Source organism: Saccopteryx bilineata, chromosome 2 (assembly GCF_036850765.1).
Source record: "Saccopteryx bilineata isolate mSacBil1 chromosome 2, mSacBil1_pri_phased_curated, whole genome shotgun sequence".
Taxonomy (NCBI): Eukaryota; Metazoa; Chordata; class Mammalia; order Chiroptera; family Emballonuridae; genus Saccopteryx; species Saccopteryx bilineata.
Genome location: NC_089491.1, coordinates 238,770,727 through 238,791,346, shown reverse-complemented (window position 1 = coordinate 238,791,346; position 20,620 = coordinate 238,770,727). Strand labels below are relative to the sequence as shown.

General features: G+C 37.3%; 1 protein-coding gene across 4 annotated transcripts in view; it reads left to right on the top strand.

Moving 5' to 3' along the window:
• The window catches only part of ARHGAP32 (Rho GTPase activating protein 32), a 394,792-nt gene that overhangs the window by 283,438 nt on the left and 90,734 nt on the right, over positions 1–20,620 (top strand). For all 4 annotated transcript variants that reach the window (XM_066259724.1, XM_066259723.1, XM_066259720.1 and 1 more), the window contains 2 exons: positions 6,432–6,554; positions 8,662–8,739. In XM_066259724.1, coding sequence (XP_066115821.1) covers positions 6,432–6,554; positions 8,662–8,739 — 201 coding nt within the window. The remainder of the gene's footprint in view (positions 1–6,431; positions 6,555–8,661; positions 8,740–20,620) is intronic.

Here is a 20,620-nt window from a genome sequence, read left to right as displayed (position 1 = left end):
TTCAGCGCTGAGAAGAAAAGTCCCACAACAATTTGCTGTGAAAACCAGCAGGGATTGCATCCAAGAAAGAAAAAAGGATTCTAGTGACCAAGGCACTCTTAGAAGTGTATGGACTCATTCATTCACAAACTCAGCTGGTACTAAGCTCTAATGCAGGGCAGCAGCTCAAAAACTGCCAGGGACATATGGGGAGGAAATAAGTTGATTAACTAGAGGATGAGGGTTATTGTGGCAGAGGTCAGGGCAACTATCTCCAGGGACAGAAGTACCAGCAGGCAACATTGTTCTCTTATTGAATTCTCCTTCCACACACCCAGCCCAATGCAGGACCTCCAAATCTGAGCTCCCCATTAATCTGGCTATAACTGTTCACCTTACCCCTAGTGATTCCCTGAGACTCCAACCCACCCAACTTGCCTGCCCTCCCCCCAACTGCCTCCTTTAGACGTGTTATGGACTTTCCCAGAATATATCAAACTTCTCCAAACCACAAACGAGCAGCTACTAGCCTCGGCATGCTTTGTAGTTACTGCTAAGCGGCCCCAAGGCCAGCACAAGCAGCACCAGGACTCAGCTTGCATTGTAATTCCAGTCAGGTGACCCCACACTTGGCATACGTGGTGGTCAGTTTTAAACTGGAAAGTAGCTTCAACTAAGTGGCCCACAAGCCTAGTACAAGTGGCAACTGGTCTCAGCTCACATTGTGGTGCCCACCAAAGGTCCCGAGCCCTGCACTAGTGACAGCCAACTTCAGTACACAGGGTAACCTCTCCCAAGCACTTTCTTTTTTTTTTAATGGGGCGACATCAATAAATCAGGATACATATATTCAAAGATAACATGTCCAGGTTATCTCGTCGTTCAATTATGTTGCATACCCATCACCCAAAGTCAGATTGTCCTCTGTCACCTTCTATCTAGTTTTCTTTGTCCCAAGCACTTTCAAACCCAAAACAAGCAGCAGCCAACCCAAGATCACTTTGTACCTTTTACCAAGAGACTAAAGCACAGCACAGGTGGTAGCTGACCTTGATCTGCACCAGAGTCCCTCCTAAGAGACTCTGGAAACAACACACCAGAGCACTACACACCCATTTCCACAAATGACACAGTAGAAGGATGAACTCAGCAGACAACTGAGCCCCAGTAAAGCTACTTCCTTTCTATAGGGTCAGCTCATTCACTGTAGTCACGGCCAAACCCTCAAAGGCAGTCAGCCTGAGGGTTAGCCTAACCATTCGCTCATGAACAGCAGTTGAGGCTCAAGTACAACACACCCACCCACACGGGACAACCTTGGAGCACTTGGCTTATGTGCCTAAGGAGACTGCATCACTGAGACTGCATCAACCACAGAATACCTTCTACATAAGGCCAGTCTGTTAACACTGGGAGACGTAGCAGATCTACCAAATACTTAAAAAACAAACTCAGGGAGTCAGCCACAATAAGGATACCAGAAAAACAAAGATGTCCGAAATAAAAGAAAATGAAAAGCTTCAGGAAAAGAACAAAATGAAATGAGATGAGCAGTTTGCCAGATACAGAGTTCAGAACACTGGTTATAAGAATGCTCGATGACATTGGGGGAAGACTAGAGGAACCCGTATGTCAGAGGAATAGCAGTGTGAGAGAAACTCTTGGTCTCTCCCCTTGATATTTCAACACTTTGAACAGCTATAACTAAAAAAAGATTCCCAGCTCAACATACAACCACTTGAGAGATCAGCACACTGAAGCATCTAAAGGTGGGCAAGTGGGAACAAACAGGGGAGATGAAAAAGGGAGGAGGGCTGAGATGAAGCACAGATGCAGCTTTGTGGCCAGTAGCACACAGTGGGGCTTAACCCGGAGAGGGAAGAAATCCGATTGTGATGGATGCTTCCTTCTGCCAGGAGGAGCAGAGAGATTCTGTGGGCACTTCCACAGGAGTGAACAACAGCAGCAGCTGAGTGCAGGGATCTGGGCAGGGGCACAGCACTAGGGTGTTGCCGAGGCTGTCTGGCTGTTGGCACTCCAGACAGAGAAATAAAGCCACAGATCCCTGCAACTTCCTAGCCTCCCGGAACTCACTTTCCTTCATACTTGGTGTTGGGTGGTGGAATACATTATCTGCAGACCTGAGCACTGACACTACAGAATCACTGTTTCACTCGGCAAAGGGTATATTCTGTAACTGGTCCCAAGTCAGGATGCAGGACATACCATGTGGAGTCTGGGGTCACCATTACTAGGAGGTCAAAGCAAAGGAGGTGGCCAGGTTTCCCCAGCAAAACCCCCACCTCCAGCACCATAGCTACACTGACAGCAGCCAACATTGTAGCTACATTGAGGGTGCAGATCAGCACTTCAGTTTCACAGAGCTAAAAACTTGTGATTCATCACCACCTACTGGAAGATAATAGAAATCTGCTAGAAAAGAGCCACTCATAATAGATGCCTAAACAAAGGAGGAGTCCATTGAATACCATCAATAACTAAGGTAGTGAGGCAGCTCAGAAAGAAAATGAAAAATCCCCAGAAAGCATACGTAAACACATGGGAATATGGGATATAAATGACAGAGAATACAAGATGGAAGTTCTGAAAATACTCAGTGAGATGCAAGAAAATACAGACAAGCAATTTAATACACTCAGAAAACAAATTAATGAACAAAAGGAATACTTTACTAAGGAGATTGAAATTTTTAAAAAGAACTAAACAGAAATACTGGAGATGAAGAACTCAGTGAAAGAGATAAAATATGAACTAGTGAGGTCCTAAGTAGGTTGCTCAAGAGTGTCATCCACATGCTGAGGTTGTGGGTTCGATTCCCAGTCAGGGCCATACAAGAATGAACCAATGATAGAATTAATAAATAGAACAATAAATCAATGTCTCTCTCTAGAAATTAATCAGTGAATTAGTGAGCTGGAAAAAGTTGACCAGATGGAGGAAAGAATTAGTGATATTAAAGATAGAAATCTAGAAAGGAAGCAGATGGAAGAAGAGAGAGACTTGAACATGAAAAAAATGAAAGAACCTTACAAGAGCAGTCTGACTCCATAGAAAGAATAGTAGTCATACCAGAAGAATAAGAGAGGGGAAGGGAACAGAGAGCTTATACAAATAAATAATTGATGAAAACAATGACATAGATCAACAGAACAGAATTGAGAGCCTAGAAATAAAACCACATGTATATGAGCAAATAATTTTTGACAATGAAGCCAAAACACATAATGGAGAAAATAAAGCCCATTCAATAAATAGTGCTGGGAAAATTGGAAAGCGACATGAAAGGGATGAAACTAGATTATAGTTTGTCCCATGGATCAAAGACCTAAATATAAGATCTGAAACAATATATTACATAGAAGACAACATAGGTACTAAACTTGTGAACCTTAGTTATAGAGAACATTTTATGAATTTGACCCCAAACGCAAGGGAAGTAAAAGGAAAAATAAATGAATGGGACTATATCAAACTGAAATGCTTTTGTATAGCAAAAGAAACCGACAACAAAACAAAAAGGCAACCAGCCGAAGAGGATATGACACTTGCAAACAATAACTCCAACAAGGATTTAATACCCAAAATAAATAACTTGCAGAACCAAAAACCAAACAAACAGTCTTATAAAAAAATGGGCAGAGCACCTGAATAGACACTTCTCTCAAGAAGACATACAAATGGCCAACAGATATATGAAAAGGTGTTCAACTTCACTAGCTTTTAGAGAAGTGAAAATCAAAACTACAATGAGATATCATCTCACACCTGTTAGAATGGCTTTTATGAACAAGACAACAATAACAAGTGTTGGAGAGGTTGTAGAGAAAAAGGAACCCTTATTCACTGCTGGCGGGAATGTAGATTGATATAGCCCCTATGGAAAACAGCCTGGGCATTCCTCAAACATTAATAGAGTTACAGTACGATCCAGCTATATCTCTACTGAGTATCTACTCAAAAACTCACAGCCATTTATTTTCAAAGACATATGCACCCCTATGTTCACTGAAGCATTGTTCATGGTGGCCAAGTCATGTAGACAATCAAAGTGTCCTTCAGTGGAGGATTGGATAAAAAAGATGTGGAACATATATACTATGGAATACTTCTCAGGCATAAGAAAAGATGTAGCACTGCCATTTGCGACAGCCTGGATGGACCTTGAGAATCTTCTGTTAGGTGAAATAAATCAGTCAGAAAAAGCTAATATCCCATTTGATTTCACTCATATATGGGATATAAAGCTGAACTTTATGGACATAGCAAACACTATGGTGGTTACTAGAGGCCACGGAATGGGGTGCTAGTGGGAGTTCAAGGGGACCAAATATATGGTGATGGAAGATGGTTTGACTTTGGGTGGTGGGCACACAATGCAATATACAGATGATGTATGATAAAGATGTACACCTGAAACCTATATGATCCTATCAACCAATCTCACCCAATAAATTTAATTAAAAAAAACTCAAGTGAGGACTTCAACAAAGAAATTTTAAAAAACATAAAAAGGGAGATAAAAAACAAAATGGAATTGACCAGAAATGAAGAATGCAATATATGAAATGAATACTACATTAGGAAGAAACAACAGCCGATAAGATGAAGCAGAAGATTGAATCAGTGGTTTGAAAGTCAGTGTGTAGCAGAAAACACCCAACTGGAGAAGCAAAGAGAAAAAGCATTTTAAAAAATGAGAATAATTTAAAGGACTTCTGGTACAAAGTCAGAAGTATTTTGCTATCTGATATCAAACTATACTACAAGGCTGTAGTACTTAAAACAGCATTTTTACTGGTATAAATAGAGACCCATAAATCAATGGAATACAATAGAGATCTTAGAAATCAACCTATGTCTATATGGTCAACTAGTCCACGACAGGAGGCAAGAATATATAATGGGATAAAGAAAGTCTCTTCAATAAATTTTACTGGGAAAACTGGATCGATACATGCAAAGAGAAAAACTAGATAACTTTCTTACACCGTATAGAAGAATACACTCAAAATGGATTAAAGACTTAAATGTAAGACCCTGAAAACCATAAATCTCATAGGAAGAAACATAGGCAGTGTATTTTTGTAATTGCTCTTAGCAATATTTTTGGATATGTTTTCTCAGGTGAGGGAAACAATAGAAAAACAAATGGGTCTGCATCAAACTATAAAGTATTTGTACAGCAAAAGAAAGCATCAACAAAGTGAAAAGACAACCTACTGAGTGGCAGAAGGTATTTGCCAACCACACAAAATATTATATCCAAAATGTATCAGGTAATTATAAAAGTTCACACCAAAAAATCCTCCAATTAAAAAATGGATTTTTTTCCTAAGACTTAACAGATGGCCAGTAGATATGAAAAGATGGTCAACATTCCTAATTATGAGGGAAATGCAAATTGAAACCATATAGGGATATCACTTTAGCTATGAGAATGGCTGTCATTAATGAATCAAGAAATTATTGTTGGCAAGGGTGTTGAGAAAAGGGGATCCCTGTGTACTGTTGGGATTGAAAATTGGTATACCCACTATGGGAAACAATATGTAGGTTCCTTGGAAAATCAAAAATAGAACTACCATATGACCCAAGAATTATACCTCTGGGTATTTGAAGAAACCCAAAACACTATTTAGAAGATATATGCACCCTTGTGTTTATTGCAGCTACATGCATAATAACCAAGATGTGGAAGCAATCTAAGTATGCTTCATTAGTCAAATGGATAAAGTAGTACATATATACAGTAGAATATTACCTAGCCATAAGAAAGAATTGAATCTTACCATTTATGAAAACATAGATGAACCTTGAAAGTATTACTGTGTATGAAAGAAGTCAGGCAGAGAAAGACAAATATCATATGAATTAGCTTAAATGTGGAGTCTAAAAAACAGAATAAGCAATCAAAATAGGAAAAAAAAAGAATAAGTCTTAGCTCATACAGTATCCAATAAGTCTGTTAGGTATTTTTTCTTAATCTTAATTTTTTCTTACTATAACTCTGTGTGTGCAGAGTTATATTATTTTTTCTTGTTGAAAATTAGAAGGCAAGATGGAAAGTAAAAAGACTGTAGAACTTAGAGCCAAGTTAACTTGCATTGAGATTGTGGCTCTTTGAGTATTGTTTGTGTGATCTTGGACAAATTATTTAATCTGTTGCAAATTACATAACCTCTTTTAGCTTTAACATCTTTATCTTTAAACAATGATAATGGTGATTGGTATCTTTTAAGAGTTATGAGGATTAAATTAAATCATCTGTTGTATGTACACAATGACTGGCATACATTAAGTATTCAATAAATAATAACATATTTTTTAAAAGATTCTTTGGGTCATAGTTTACGTAAATCAAATTGAACGTCAAGAAATTTTACAAGTCTCATGTCTTTAACTCTCTCATAGTATATATTTTTTTGTTATAGATTGATAATAAGGGAAATCACCTGCTAGTACATGAAGAATCATCCATCAACACTCCTGCAGTTGGTGCTGCCCATGTTATCAAGAGGTACACTGCTCGGGCCCCTGATGAATTGACCTTAGAGGTAAATGCCTGTAGTTGCTGCTGTCTGTTAGCTCAGTCCCTGCTACCTTTCCAGCCTCATCCTTAACTGTTTTAATCATTTTTTTTTAATTAAAAGCACCAGGTTTTTTCATATTTCATTATCTTTTAGCTTGGCATGCCAATTATTTTTACTTAAATGACTATACTCGTCTTTGAAAATGTCAACTTCAATGTCTCTCATTTCTTCTAGGAAGTCATTCTTGATCTCCTTTCCCTATTCCATGCAAATACATCCCCCCAAGATTCTGGATTGAATGTCATTCGGAACCATTCTCATGGCTTATCATTGACATATCACTTAATTACATTCAGTTATAATTGTTCTCCTGTTTGTCTCTGTTAGCTTCCTGAAAGCCAGGTTGGTCTTTTCTTCTTTCTTTGTGTTTTTAGTACCTAAAAAATGATACCCAATGATACCTTTTTCCTTATTGTTTGTTCAAAGATTGAACTAAAGAACAAGTGAGAAGAGAAATCAACATGTCTTGCTTTCTGATGCAAAAGGAGGGGAATTAAATTTCTTTAGTATTGGTTGATGAAAGATAAAAACCAAAATGCTGACCATTATTTAGTTTAAGAAAACTCAGTATGAATTTTTACTGTATAGAATTTGAACTGTTTTAAAACTCAATTTTTAGGTTCCATACTCATAGGAATGTAGATCTTGAAAGATGCCAAGTCTGTTAGCAAATATGGCTTTATGACAGCGGTTCCCAACCGGTGGGTCGCGACCCACTGGTTGGGAACCGCTGCTTTATGAAGATGACTCTTTTCTGGCATGAAAAATTAGTCCAAAGAAAAAAATCCTTAAAGCAACATTATATATATTAGTAACATTGCTCCAAAATACCTAACTTTGTTCTATCACAGATATCATCACTTACTTTGATAGAATAATGTAACTTCCATTAAATATATTATTAAAAATATTGCAATTTTATATTTAATGATTTTGTGTTTGTATAAACTCACTAATTTCTTTTTTAAACTTTTTGTAACTGAGAGGAGGGGAGATTGAGATAGATTCCTGATTGCACCCTGACCAGGATCCACTTGGCAACCCCTGTCTAGGGCCCATGCTCAAATCAGCCGAGCTATCCTCATGCCTGGAAGAGAAAGAGAAGTGGGAGAGAGAGGAGAAGAGAAGTAGATGGTTGTTTCTCATGTACGCCCTGACCACGGATCGAACCCAGGACGTCTGCACGCTGGGCCTACACTTTATCCACTAAGTCAACTGCCCAGGGCTTTTTTATTTATTTTTTTAAATGAAGGAAGTAAACTGTTGTACCATCTATTGAAAAAAAGTGTAGTTGTCATCAAATTTTACACTTACTAAGAATAATCCGGTGCCTTGGTTGGTTAGCTCAGTCTGTTTGAACTTCCTCCTGCTGTGCCATGCCAAGGTTGTGGGTTTGATTTCCGGTCAGGGCACTTACATGAAACCAACCAATGAAAGCATAAATAAGTGATGTTTCATCTGGAACAACAAAGTGATGTTTCTTTCTGTCTCTCTTCACTCTCTCTTGCCCTCCTTTTCTCTCCTCTAAAATCGATAAATAAATCAAACAAAAAAGAATAACCCAGTAATTGTAGATCTTTTAGGCCTTTACTGTATGATTAAATAAAATCATGTCAAGTGCTCAGCACAGTGCCTGGTGCATGGTAAGCGCTCACGAATGTGGTTGTAATTGAAGCTGCTGTTGCTCTAAATATGGGTATTTATATCTGTCTTTTATAAGTGAATTCGGTCACTTTTAGTAATAACACTTAACAGTATTGTAACAGAAGGATTGATAAGGTATGATGCCTTGCCTTCAAATATCTCATGCTGTAAATCTGGCTTTCTGACGTTACTGCTCACATGGTAACTGGATCACAGTCTTTTTGTGCTGCTTTACCTTTTGTATCTCTGTCCTTAACACATGGTTCATTATTATATTCTTCACAGAAAGAAGTGTTATGTTTTTTCAGAAACAATTAGAGAATAAGATAGTACTTTACCTTTTTGTTACAGTTCAGATTAAATTCTAGATGTAACAATTGTTTTCGATTTTGACTAAAAACATTTCACTTAAACTTTTTTCTCCTAGGTGGGTGACATCGTTTCTGTTATTGACATGCCCCCCAAAGTGTTAAGCACCTGGTGGAGAGGCAAGCATGGATTTCAGGTAGGCCATGGAGAATTGAGTATGGAAAAGTTCAAAGAACAGTTTTCTTGATTCTTCTGTAATATTTTGGTTTATAGCATGTACTGACAATAGATTTTATCATCAGAAATTCTGTCTGCAGTGATATTAAAATGTAGCTGATGTAAGACTTGGATTTTCTCTTCTAGTTACGATAGTGGTTATTTTTAACTCCTCTCTCTCTTCTAAATGGTGATCTAGCCAAAGTGTGAGCAGAATCACAGGCCTTACAATTTCTTTGACTCGGTGTGGCTTTTCATATTAGTTTTAAATCATGATTCACATGTAGTTTCTCTCTAGAATTAAGTCAGTTTTTATCAGTTTTTTAATGTAAAATACATTTATAACTTCGTGTAAACAGTGTATCAAGTGCAGAACAACAGAAACTAAAAAGCAGTCTCATTTCTTTTTCTATGTGGCTAAATATTTTTAGACATGATAATGACATCATTTGGATTCAGTAGTGCCAATTTCCATAGTATAGATAGGCGTTCTTTAATCTTTCAAAACTATCACCAGAAGAGCATTTAAAAATGCCCTAAGATCGAATTCTTAATATATAGCCTGTGTTTTTTTGTGGTTTATTTATAAAAACACTCCTGAAATGCTGCATAAATAAAACACTTATGCTGAATAGTTGAAAATATCAATAACAATTTTAAGTATTGAGCTTTAACTACATATTAAATAAAAATGAATTATTAGGCTTTTATAAACTGTGTTGTATAAAAAATAAATCATACAGCGGTTAAGAGCATGGGCTCTGGTGCCAGATTTCCTGGGTTTTAATCCTGTGTGATCTTCAGCAAGTTATCTAACTTCTGTGTGCCTCTGTTTTTTTATTTATAAAGTGGAGATTGTTGGACTTTACCTTTTAAGATTATTATAAAGATTAAGTGTGTGAGGATAAAACATGTAAAGTACTTAGATCAAGCCTGATGCATATTTTTTACTCAATAAATGTTTCTTTAAATTTAAATAATTTTTTTTATTTTACAAGTTTAATTTATGTATCCCTTTATCTGTTATAAAAATACCTATAGTAGCTTAATTTAATGATTAATATCAAGAAAATTATATCCATATTACATATTGTTTGTATAATTAGGATGTTTCTTTATCTGTGCTTTGATTTCTTACTTGTTATGAATAATTGGTACCTTTGATTAAATATAAGAGTAAATAGAAGACTGAGATTATCTTTTTTGCCATTAAGGGGCCAGTTCTCCATGTTCAGGGAAATGAGATAAAAACTTTAGGATCTCAAAGATGATCAAAGAAATATATTTGGCTTTAAAATGATAGTTACACTTGGATGTAGGTATTGTTACCTTTCTTGAGACAAGTCACTTGCTTTATTTGGTCTTTAGTTTCTTCTTAATTAGAGATATCCACTTATCATTGTAGTCCTTAAAATTTCAATTCTATGATTTTGAAAATATTAACAAATTTTTTCTTCTTTCATGTATCAAACATGGATTAAGTATTGATTGTGTGTGTTAGGTATCGATTTATCTTCCTAACTCTTTTAGTTAGAGTCACACATACTAGTTTATTGCCTAAACAAACTATTTAAAATAAATACAGTATTTTTATTTTTATTTATTTATTTTTAGAGAGAGAGTGAGAGACAGAGACAGACAGAAAGAGAGAGATATGAGAAATATCAACTTGCAGCACTTTAGTTGTTCATTGATTGCTTCTTGACCAGTTGGGCGGGGCTCCAGCCGAGCCAGTGATTTCTTTCTCAAGCCAGCGACCTTGGGCTTCAAGCCAGCAACCTTTGGGCTCAAGCCAGTGACCATGGGATCATGTTTATGATCCCGTGCTTGAGCCGGTGACTGTGTGCTCAAGCCAGTAAGCCTGTGCTCAGGCTACCTGAGTGCTGGCAACCTTAGGTTTTGAACCTGGGTCCTCAGCATCCCAGGTCAGTGATCTATCCACTATACCACCACTACCTGGTCAGGCAAAATAATAGTTTTTTTAAACTTCAAGAGTTTAATGAAAAAGGTTTTTCATATACACATGCTGTTATTTCATCCTGATTTGTCTTGGCAAAGCAGTCATATCTGTTTAGATTATGTTAGAATATGCCTGTTATTTGGGTTGGTGGGGTACCCATAAAGTCAGGAACAGGTCTTAAATGTCACTGTCAAAACTTCATTTAAAAAAGGAATCTAGTACTTTAAGGAAAGAATCCACACAATTCACTCTTGCTTTTTCTGTTCCTAATTTTGCAAATGCACCTCGTTATGGTTTAATGCAGGAACGTGTGAATGGGAGGGCATGGATTAAAGAGTCAGTTATGTGCAAAATATTGCAAGGCTCTTTATGCACGTTTCCTTTAATCTTCACAAAACTTCATGGTAGTTGTTATCCCCCTTTTATAGAGAGGAATCAGTTTCGAGAGAGTTAGTGAACAGCCAAGATGCCAAATCAGTAAGTAATGAAGTAGGGACTCAAATCAAGGCTGCTCAGTCGCATTCATCACTGAAGAGCATTAAGCATGATTTGTACATTGACTCTCATGTCATTAACTTTCTCCACCTAGTTACCTACCCTTTAGAAAGGAACATCATCTCTTTGCAGCCAACAAGGAATGTTATAAAGATGAAGGAACTGTGAACTGCAGAGAGTTCAGGTTTACTGGTGGAAACTGCTGTTACCAAGTGTTAGGTTTCTTAATACATTGTCTCTGGGGAAAAACTCCTCTTCAGGCTTTTTGTGATAGAGTTTACCCTTTTTAGGTATTTTTAACTAGTAAGCATATGCCTGCTTCTCTTCAAATATTCTGTTGAGAAAGGGAGATAATCATAGTTTGGTCCACATAGTTTGGAGCGACCAAGTGTTCACTCCACATGGTCAGTAGGTTCTGTGACTTTAGGCAACACAATGTGTAAACAAAGCTGGTTTTACCACAAGCTAATGATACAACAGAGGTATGTTCCTGCAGCATCACTTTATAATGAAGTGAAATGTCGTTGAATGAAACGCTGATATGCCAGGACCTGCTGCATATGATACTTATAGATCAGATCTCTTTCAAATCCTGAGTTTTAAGTTTGAAATAACTAGAATAATGGCTTAGTCCATTGGTTTTCATAATGAAAAAAAAAGTGGAATTTTTAATCCAACAGAACTTGCATCAAGCCTCAGTGTCAGAAAATGTAACAATGGAGCTACCCTGGTTAGTATAATTGGGCACCCTGGGCCTTGTGCCCATGGAACAAGGCTAGTGACCTGTTTCAGACTTCCTGCAACTTCCCAGAGGGGCCTCCGCTGCATGTGTGCAGATAACTCTGCTGGAATCCCACTGGTTTAGGTTACTAGTAGACCATAGTGGATGTATTACATCAAAGACTATTGTATAGTTTGAACTTTTAAAAGCCAGTTAACATGTGACATGTATTAGAGAAGTTTGTTCTTTACATAAAAATATTTTTTTAAAGATTTTATTTATCGACTTTAGAGAGAGGAGTGAGATAGAGAGAGAAGGGGGGAAAGAGTGGGAAGCATCAACTCATAGTTACTTCTTGTGTGTGCCTTGACTGCGCAAGCCCGGAGCTTCGAACCAGCAATCTCCGCATTCCAATTCGACGCTTTATCCGCTGTGCCAAGACAGGTTAGGCTATGTAAGAACAATTTTTTATGTGATTCCTTTTAGAAGGGTAATATTTTTATTTTAAGATTTCCCTTATGTAAATTATGTCTTAATTCCCCAGTATTGCATATATTCTGGTGTAGATGGGTAATACACATTCAGAATATGAATAATACTTATCTACATTTTTGTGAGACTTTTTTTTGTTATTGAGTATTGCTGTTTCTAAGGTTCATCTATTCCTTCTCATGACGATTAAGTGATGTATTAGTTTTATAGGGCTGCTAGAACCACATACTACAAAGTAGATGACTCAAACAACAGCAATTTACTTTCTCAGCTTTCTGGAGGCTGGAAGTCCCAAGATCAAGGTGTTGGTTGGTTTCTTCGGAACCCTGTCTTCTTGGCTTGCTGAAGGCTGCCTCTTTGCTGTGTCCTCACATACTTTTCTCTATGTGTACACATTCTCAATATCTCTGTCCCTGTGTCCTAATTTCTTCTGATAAGGACACCAGTCAAATTAGAATAGGCATACCTGTATGACTTCATTAAAGGCCCTATCTCCAAATACATTTTGAGATACTGGCAACCGCCAGTCCTGGATGGCTAGGTGGTTGGGGCCACCACTAGGGCTAACTTGAAGGCCATTCACGGATGCTCTCACACAACTTGATAAGCAGCAGGACCCCACCTGAACCAGGCTGGCCCTTGGCTAGGGGCGGGCAGAGGTTAGGGGCATTGACTATGACTTCTGAGAGCCCAAGGGCCTCGAGAGAAAGGACTCCTGGGAATGTCTGCTCTGTGAGTGCTCTGCCCTCTGCTGTCCTCAGGCACTGTGGAGACCAGGTAGCATCTTAGAAGGTGCCCCTTGAGGTCACAGGCTGATATCAGGCCTTTATTTCATTCATGGCCAAATGCCCTGTGGGCATTGGGCATTGTGCCCTGAGGCAGGACAAAGGGACAAGCAGGCCTCAGTGCTCTCCTCAGGGTCTCTCAAACCAGTGAGAGGTTTGGAGCCCAGAAAGCTCCCTGTAAGGTCTAGGAGGGATGCCTGGAGGAGGTGGCTTTGGAATGAAGTCTTATATATATATATATCTTCTGAGGAGAGGTTGTCCACATGACCCAGGCAGACTGGCCAGACATAGAATAGCCATGGGACTGATTAGCCAGCTTGACTGGCTTGGTCACACAAATGGACTCTGTAAACTGGGCTATGTCACCATGAAGGAGGAAGAACAGAGTCAGGAAACCTGTCTTACCAAAGAGTATAGGAGGACACGAGGGCTTGAACTGGCCTGGAGGTGGCTTGGCCAGTGGTGTTTCTGGGGATCAAGACCATTTAGAGGAGACCACTTGAGGAGAGTGAACAGGAACAAGGATGTGGGCTGCTGCTGCCCAGAACAGAGGCCAGCTCTGAGGCGTGATGCTCTGCCCACGGCTGGAGGCTCCCAGAGGCATGCGTGGTGTCATGTGCAGGCCCCCCCTGATTCCACCTGCAGGGCTGCTCAGCTTGATATGTTTGGACATTTTACATGGACTCCACTTTTTGTCTTGGTCATGTTTGCTTATTGTCTCCTTTCTTGTCTGCTGTCACTGTGGAAGCCTTTTCTTTATATTGCTGGGAACTCATGGTGTACAGTTGCTGTGCTGTGACTTTGTTTTATTTTATTGTTATTTTAAGAAATAAATAATAGACCTTATATTTTAGTACACATTTCCAGGATAGATAGTACACAGAGTTTTATATAATATCCCTCCCCACACACACATACAGTTTCTCCTATTATTAACATCTTGCTTTATAATTCATTGAATAGAATTGGTAAAATGCTCATGTTTATCAACTACCAGCCAATTCTCTGAGTTTACCTACAGCACACAGTCAGCACTGTTTCTAGAAGAGTAGTCTGAGAAGCCCCTGGCCCCGAATCACAAGGATAAAAAGTGTCAGTTTCACATCTGTAATGCCAGTGGCCAGGGCCAGGCAGGTTCACATTGGATTCAGATAGACGGTAGAGGAACTGCAGATCCAGAAAGCATTGGGCCATTCCTGTTTAACAGAGTCTTGCAACAGTAGACAAGCAGGGGAAACTGCTTCTCATGGCAGCAGGCAAAATAATAGCAAAACAGCCCCTCGCAGTGTTGGGCAGGCAATCCACCATCCACAATCTGTCCTGAGTCAAAGCACCCGGAGCCTTTCATAGCCTATATACACGCGGCACTGCCACGTGCTCATGCACTAATCATGCAGAGTGCAGGCAAGCAAGCCTGACACAGCTGTTTTCCCAACAACATCCTATTCCACAATGATGGAAGCAATTTGGGGGCTTGCTTTTTATTACAATTAATAAAGTAATATTCATACATTACTAGTAAATGTAGTCCATTATTTCCATTAAAATTTACTCCTTGTGGAGCCTGACCTGTGGTGGCGCAGTGGATAAAGCATTGACCTGGAAATGCTGAGGTCGCCAGTTCAAAACCCTTGGCTTGCCTGGTCAAGGCACACATGGGAGTTGATGCTTCCAGCTCCTCCCCCCCTTCTCTCTCTCTGTCTCTCCTTTCTCTCTCTCTCTGTCTCTACCTCTCCTCTGTAAAATGAATAAATAAATAAAAATAAAAATTTACTCTTTTTGGTGTATATAGTTCTGTGGGTTTTAACAAATGCACAGGAAGTGTCCACCTTTGCAGCTTCACACAGAGCAGTTTCACTGTCCTGAACATCCCCTCTGCTCTCCTCAGTTGTCCCTCTCTCCTCCAACCCCGAAAACAACTGGCCATTTACTCTGTGCATAGTTTTGCCTTTTCTAAAACATCATATAGTTGGAATCCTACAGTATGTAACATTTTTGAATTTAGCAATATGCATTTAAGGTTCCTTCATATCTTTTCATGGTTTGATAGTCCCTTTTTTAATCAGTCCATTATTTATTGTTACAAATGTGCCAGAGTTTATTTTTCCATTTACTTATTAAAACTCATCTTGATTTCTTCCAGTATTTGGCAATTAGGAGTAACACTGCTATAAATGTAAACATCCATGTGCAGTTTTTCATGTGAATATAAGTTTTCATCTTCTTTGGGTAAATACCAAGGAGTGTGATTACAGGATCCTATGGGAAGCCTTTGTTTGGTTTTGTAAGACATCAAATTGTCTTTCAAAGTGGTTGTACCGTTTTGTATTCCTACCAGCAATGATGCCACTCTGTATTCTCACTAGTGTTTGATAGTTCTCAGTTGTCTTTTTGTTTGGTTGTTTGTTTTAATTTTAGACATTCTAATAATGTATTGCATGGCTGTCTTAATTTGCAAATAAAGTCAGTCCACGGGAAGGCATTTGCTGATATAGTAAGGATGCTATACTGCTACCTTCATTCTATTATTACCAATAATTCTATTCTCCCTTAAACAGATTCTCAAAACTTCAGTGTATTTAAGAATCACCATGGAAACATGTTAAATATAAAATTCCAGGACCTAACCCCCTAAATTCTGTCTCAGTGGTGGTGGGAATGCTGAAACTGTATTTTTATATGTGTGACTGTGCTCTGGGTCCTCCTCAGGCCATGATTTTAGGAACGGTGCTTATTCTGTGCTTTAGGTATAGACAGATCAGCATTTGCCAAGTTCTAGTCTATGTATTGCTTTAGCCTACCATAATTTAGCTGTGGGAACAGAAGGATTAGTTCATCTGCATGTTTAAATTATACTATGACTCTGTTGCTTTTCTTAAACTCCTGAGAGTAGGAAGTGTTAAATTATATTAACTATAGTAATTTGAAATTCTGAAATCTGTTCTTTATTTTTTTGTCTCCTAAAGAGTATTGGATCTTTTGTTTTCTGAGTTATTTCATCATATGATGTACCTTAGCAAAAAAACAACACAAAACTCTTTGCTTTTTAAATTTTTTAAAAACAAAATGGCATCAGCCTTTGGTGTGTGTCTGTGGACTTTTGTTGGATATGTGAGGTGAGGTGTCTGGAAAGCCCTTTTTTCTTAGGTTAAAAGTATCGTAGATGTAACCTGTCCTTGAGGATTCCTGCTTGTTTAATGCAGGAATTTTATCTGGGAGCCACGAGCATCAGAAGAAACTGAGAAAGCTAGATATTGCAATCAGAATCTTGGGAGGAGTCAGGAATCTGAACTATATCAAGTTTCTCAGATTACTAAGAGCAAAATATGAGAACCAGCCTGACCTGTGGTGGCACAGTGGATAAAGCATCGACCTGGAACATTGAGGTCGCTGGTTCAAAACTCTGGGCTTGCCTGGTCAAGGCACATATGGGAGTTGATGCTTCCTGTTCTTCCCTTCTCTCTCTCTCTCTCTCTCTCTCTCTCTCTCTCTCTCTGTCTCTCTCTCTCTCTCTCCTCTCTAAAATGAATAAAGTCTTTAAAAAAATATATGAGAACCACTGATCTAGCTTCCATTGTTTATCCTGTGCACAGATAAAACAATAAATTAAACACAGTTTAGCAAATGTTCTCTCTTCCCCCAGAAAGTCTTCCTTAAAACACACCTGGGATATAAATCTAATGGATACAACACCATTTAGAGATCGATAGAATTTTGTACAGCTGACATTCTCTTGCTCTGCACAAGGTGATCAAAAATCAGCTATTTTATTTTTCATGGTTACCACAGATTGTTATGTGTTTTGTGCACAAGTATCAGAGAAACAATTCTTGGAAAATAAACATTTTCTTACCTCAGAAATTTAATGTGGTTCAAAATAACTTACGGTATTTTCAGAAAAGTATTCTTTATGCAAAGTGGAAGATATTTGGGAATCTTGTCCATTGTAGAAGTTTAATGGAAGATGGCAGTTTGCCTAGTTATTTATGTAAAACCCATCATCTGTATTATGGAATCTTTTTATTATTTCCATTATTATGGAATCTATTTCAAAATTAAATACAGCATAATATTTCCTTTCTAGTTCATAATGGGAAATTGCATACTGTAATTTTTCATCTGTAATGTTACATAATTTCAAAGGAAGAGGAAGTATATATACTACACATAGAAGTAATTTGCAACACCTCTTGAGTGCTTTTTATGTGTGCTGTTCTAAGTGTTTTAACCTTTAATTTTCACAGTTCTGAGAAAGGTAACATTATTATCTCTGTTTTACTGATGAGGAAACTAAAGCAGACATTGAGAGGTGTTAAACAACTAGTCCATTGCTGTTCTGCTGTTTGGTATCAGAGCTTAGAAACCTAGGAATTCTGGGTAAAGAAAGGTCATAGAAGTATTTTAATGAACCAGTTTTGGCTTTTACTTGTATATTTTTGTGAATCATGGATTTCTATAGTGGAGGAGATAATAGTGGATCATCTGGGCCTAAACTGTCATTTTAAAATTACAGAATTCTAGAGACAAATGAATTTAGATAAATACTTCTGATTCACAAAGAATGGTATAGCTAGGACCAGAATACAAGGTTGATGAGTTCCAATTTTGAATCTTCCTCCCTTGGATCACAAAAATATGTAAATTTTCTTTTTATTTTTTGTATTCCTTGCTTTTGTTTTTAATTTTCTTATTAATGCCATTAGCAGCTGCATTGATGTTTAGAAATAAATTTGTTCCTTGATAGCTTTTTGTTAATTAATAACATCAGAGTATGTCCTACCAAATGATGCTTAACATTTAGGTTCATGAAAATCACTGGCTAAATGTCTCAGAGAAATAGTTCTTAACCTCATCAGTTTTTATAAGCCTTTTCTATGCTAAAATTTTCTAAATTCCTTTTTTAAAATTTTGAAGTGAAATGTACAAGTGATAGAAATTTACAAATGAAATAACTACCTACAAACTTGGTTTCAAAAAATGTCAGTATAATTTTTCATAAATAAGGGAGAAAAAAGAAAGTCATTTAATATTTAAAGTTCCCAATATATATTTAAAATGTAAATACTTGGGATAATTGTGAGAACCTTGTTACTTTCTTTAAATGTAGTCTATAGATTAGCAACATTAATTTCAGAAAATATAATAAAACCTATTTATAATTGCATCAAAATATGAGATATTTAGTGTTATATCAGAAACATGATATGAAAGATCTGTGTACTGAAAGCTATAAAATATTTCTGAGAAAAGGCAAAGAGTACCCAATAAATGGAGAGACACACCCTGTGTAAGGGATAGACATCTTTATATTGCCAAGGTGTCATTTCTTTTCTAAATTGATCTCAGTCATAATCTCAGCAAGCTTCTTTTGTAGAAATTGATAAGAATATTAAACAATTCATAAGGAACTACAAAGGGCCTAGGATAAAACTACTAAAATATCGGAAAAAGAACAAAGTTGGAGAACTACACTAATGAAAGAATTACTATGAAGCTACAATATCAAGAGAATGTGGTATTAGAGGAAAAACAGAAAAGTGGGACAGAAGAGAGTTTTCAGCAGAGATTCAGTGAATTCAGTGGTGAAACGTGGTTCATTTTACAAATGGTATGGGAACAATTGGATATCCATATGCCTTCAAAAAAACTTGATTTCTGGTACCATCTGCAAAAGTTAACTCAAAATCTAAAGCATCTAGAACAAAACATAGGAGAAAACATTTGTGATTTTGGGTTAGACACAGATTTCTTAGATGCAACATCAATAGAACAATTCATAAAATAATAAATTGAATTTTATAAAACATCTGCTCTTTGAAGACATTACTAATAAGAAAATAAAAAGACAAACCAGAACCTGGGGAAAGAATACTTGCAGTGGTTATATCCATAACATATAAGACTTGTCAAAATTCAATAAGAAAATAGAACTCACTTTAAAAATAGGCAAAATTGGAATTGACGCTTTGGCAAAAAAAGATATATATTATAGCAAAGAAACACATAAAGAGATGCTCAACATCAGTAGTCATTAGAGAAATGCAAATTACAACTACAATGAGGTATTGCTACACACTTATTAGAATGGAGAAGATGTGGAGGAATGTAAGATGCAACCACCAATTTGGAAAGCAATTTGTCAGTTTCTTAAGTTAAATTAACACCCACTACATTATCTAGCCATTCCACTCCTTGGTGTTTATCCAAGAGAAAAGAAAGCCTATATCCATACAAAAAGTTATACGTGGTTGTTCAACCCAAAATAGTTTATCAACAAAAGATGAATGAATAAATAAATAGTGGTCTCTATATAATGAAATATTACTCTGGAATAAAAAGGAATGAATTATTGGTACATACAGCAATATGAGTGATTGACAAAATAATTATGCAAAATGAAAGAAGACATACTGATTCTATTTATATAAAATTATAAGAAATGCAAAGTAATGTATAGTGGCAGGAAGTAGATAGATGGATGCCTGGTGAGCTGGGATAAGGAATGATGAGTAAGTAGAGGGAGAGATGACAAAGAGATAAAAAAACTTTTGGGGTTGAGGAATATATTCATAGTTTTGATTACAATTCTAGTTTCATGAGTATCAGAATTTATCAAAATGTACATTTTAAGTATGTACAGTTCATTTTTTGTCAATTGTACCTCAACAAAAATAGGAAAACAACCTACAGAAGCATCCTTGACTTAATTTTTCCTGTATCTAATCCAGTTGATAGTGCATTCTACCTCTCTGTGTCTCTTATATGATTTTCGTTCTTCATGCCATTTTCATACTATAGGCTTTTGCAATTTCTTTTCTCATCTATGTTTGCAGATTTTTAAAATGGTCTTCTGCTTCTTGTCTTCCTCCCTTTCTTCTACCCTGAAGGATTTACACAGGTACTAGAAGTTTCTTACTCTTCTTGTCCCTCTTCTCCTCAGAATTTATCACTTTCATCTCATTCATAAGAAACTTCAAACTCCTCATCATGATACATAAGATTGTCCATGTACAGTCAGTTAGAGACAAATTCAACTATCATTTCCTCCCCATTACAGTGCTCTGTCCTCCACCTATGATGCCTTCTCTGTCCTCTTCTTGTTCCTTCCAAGGAGGAGAGGTGAGTCAAAGTGATTAAAATTTTAAAGCAAAGATAATTTTGCCTTGTTTGATATTTCACTGAGCTATCTGGGGAGAGAAATTAAATCTTGTTTGTTAGTTATTTGCTATATAATAAGCAATTTGAGTCAGTACTCATTCTCAATATTATTCCATTGCCCTCTCAAGCTTCTGCTGTTACGTACTTCTTGCCTTGACTCGCCTTCTGATCGAGCTTAGGTTCTAGGGCCATCATTACTACATTCACCATCACAAGGATATCCTTTGCCCTTGTTTTCTTCTCATATCAA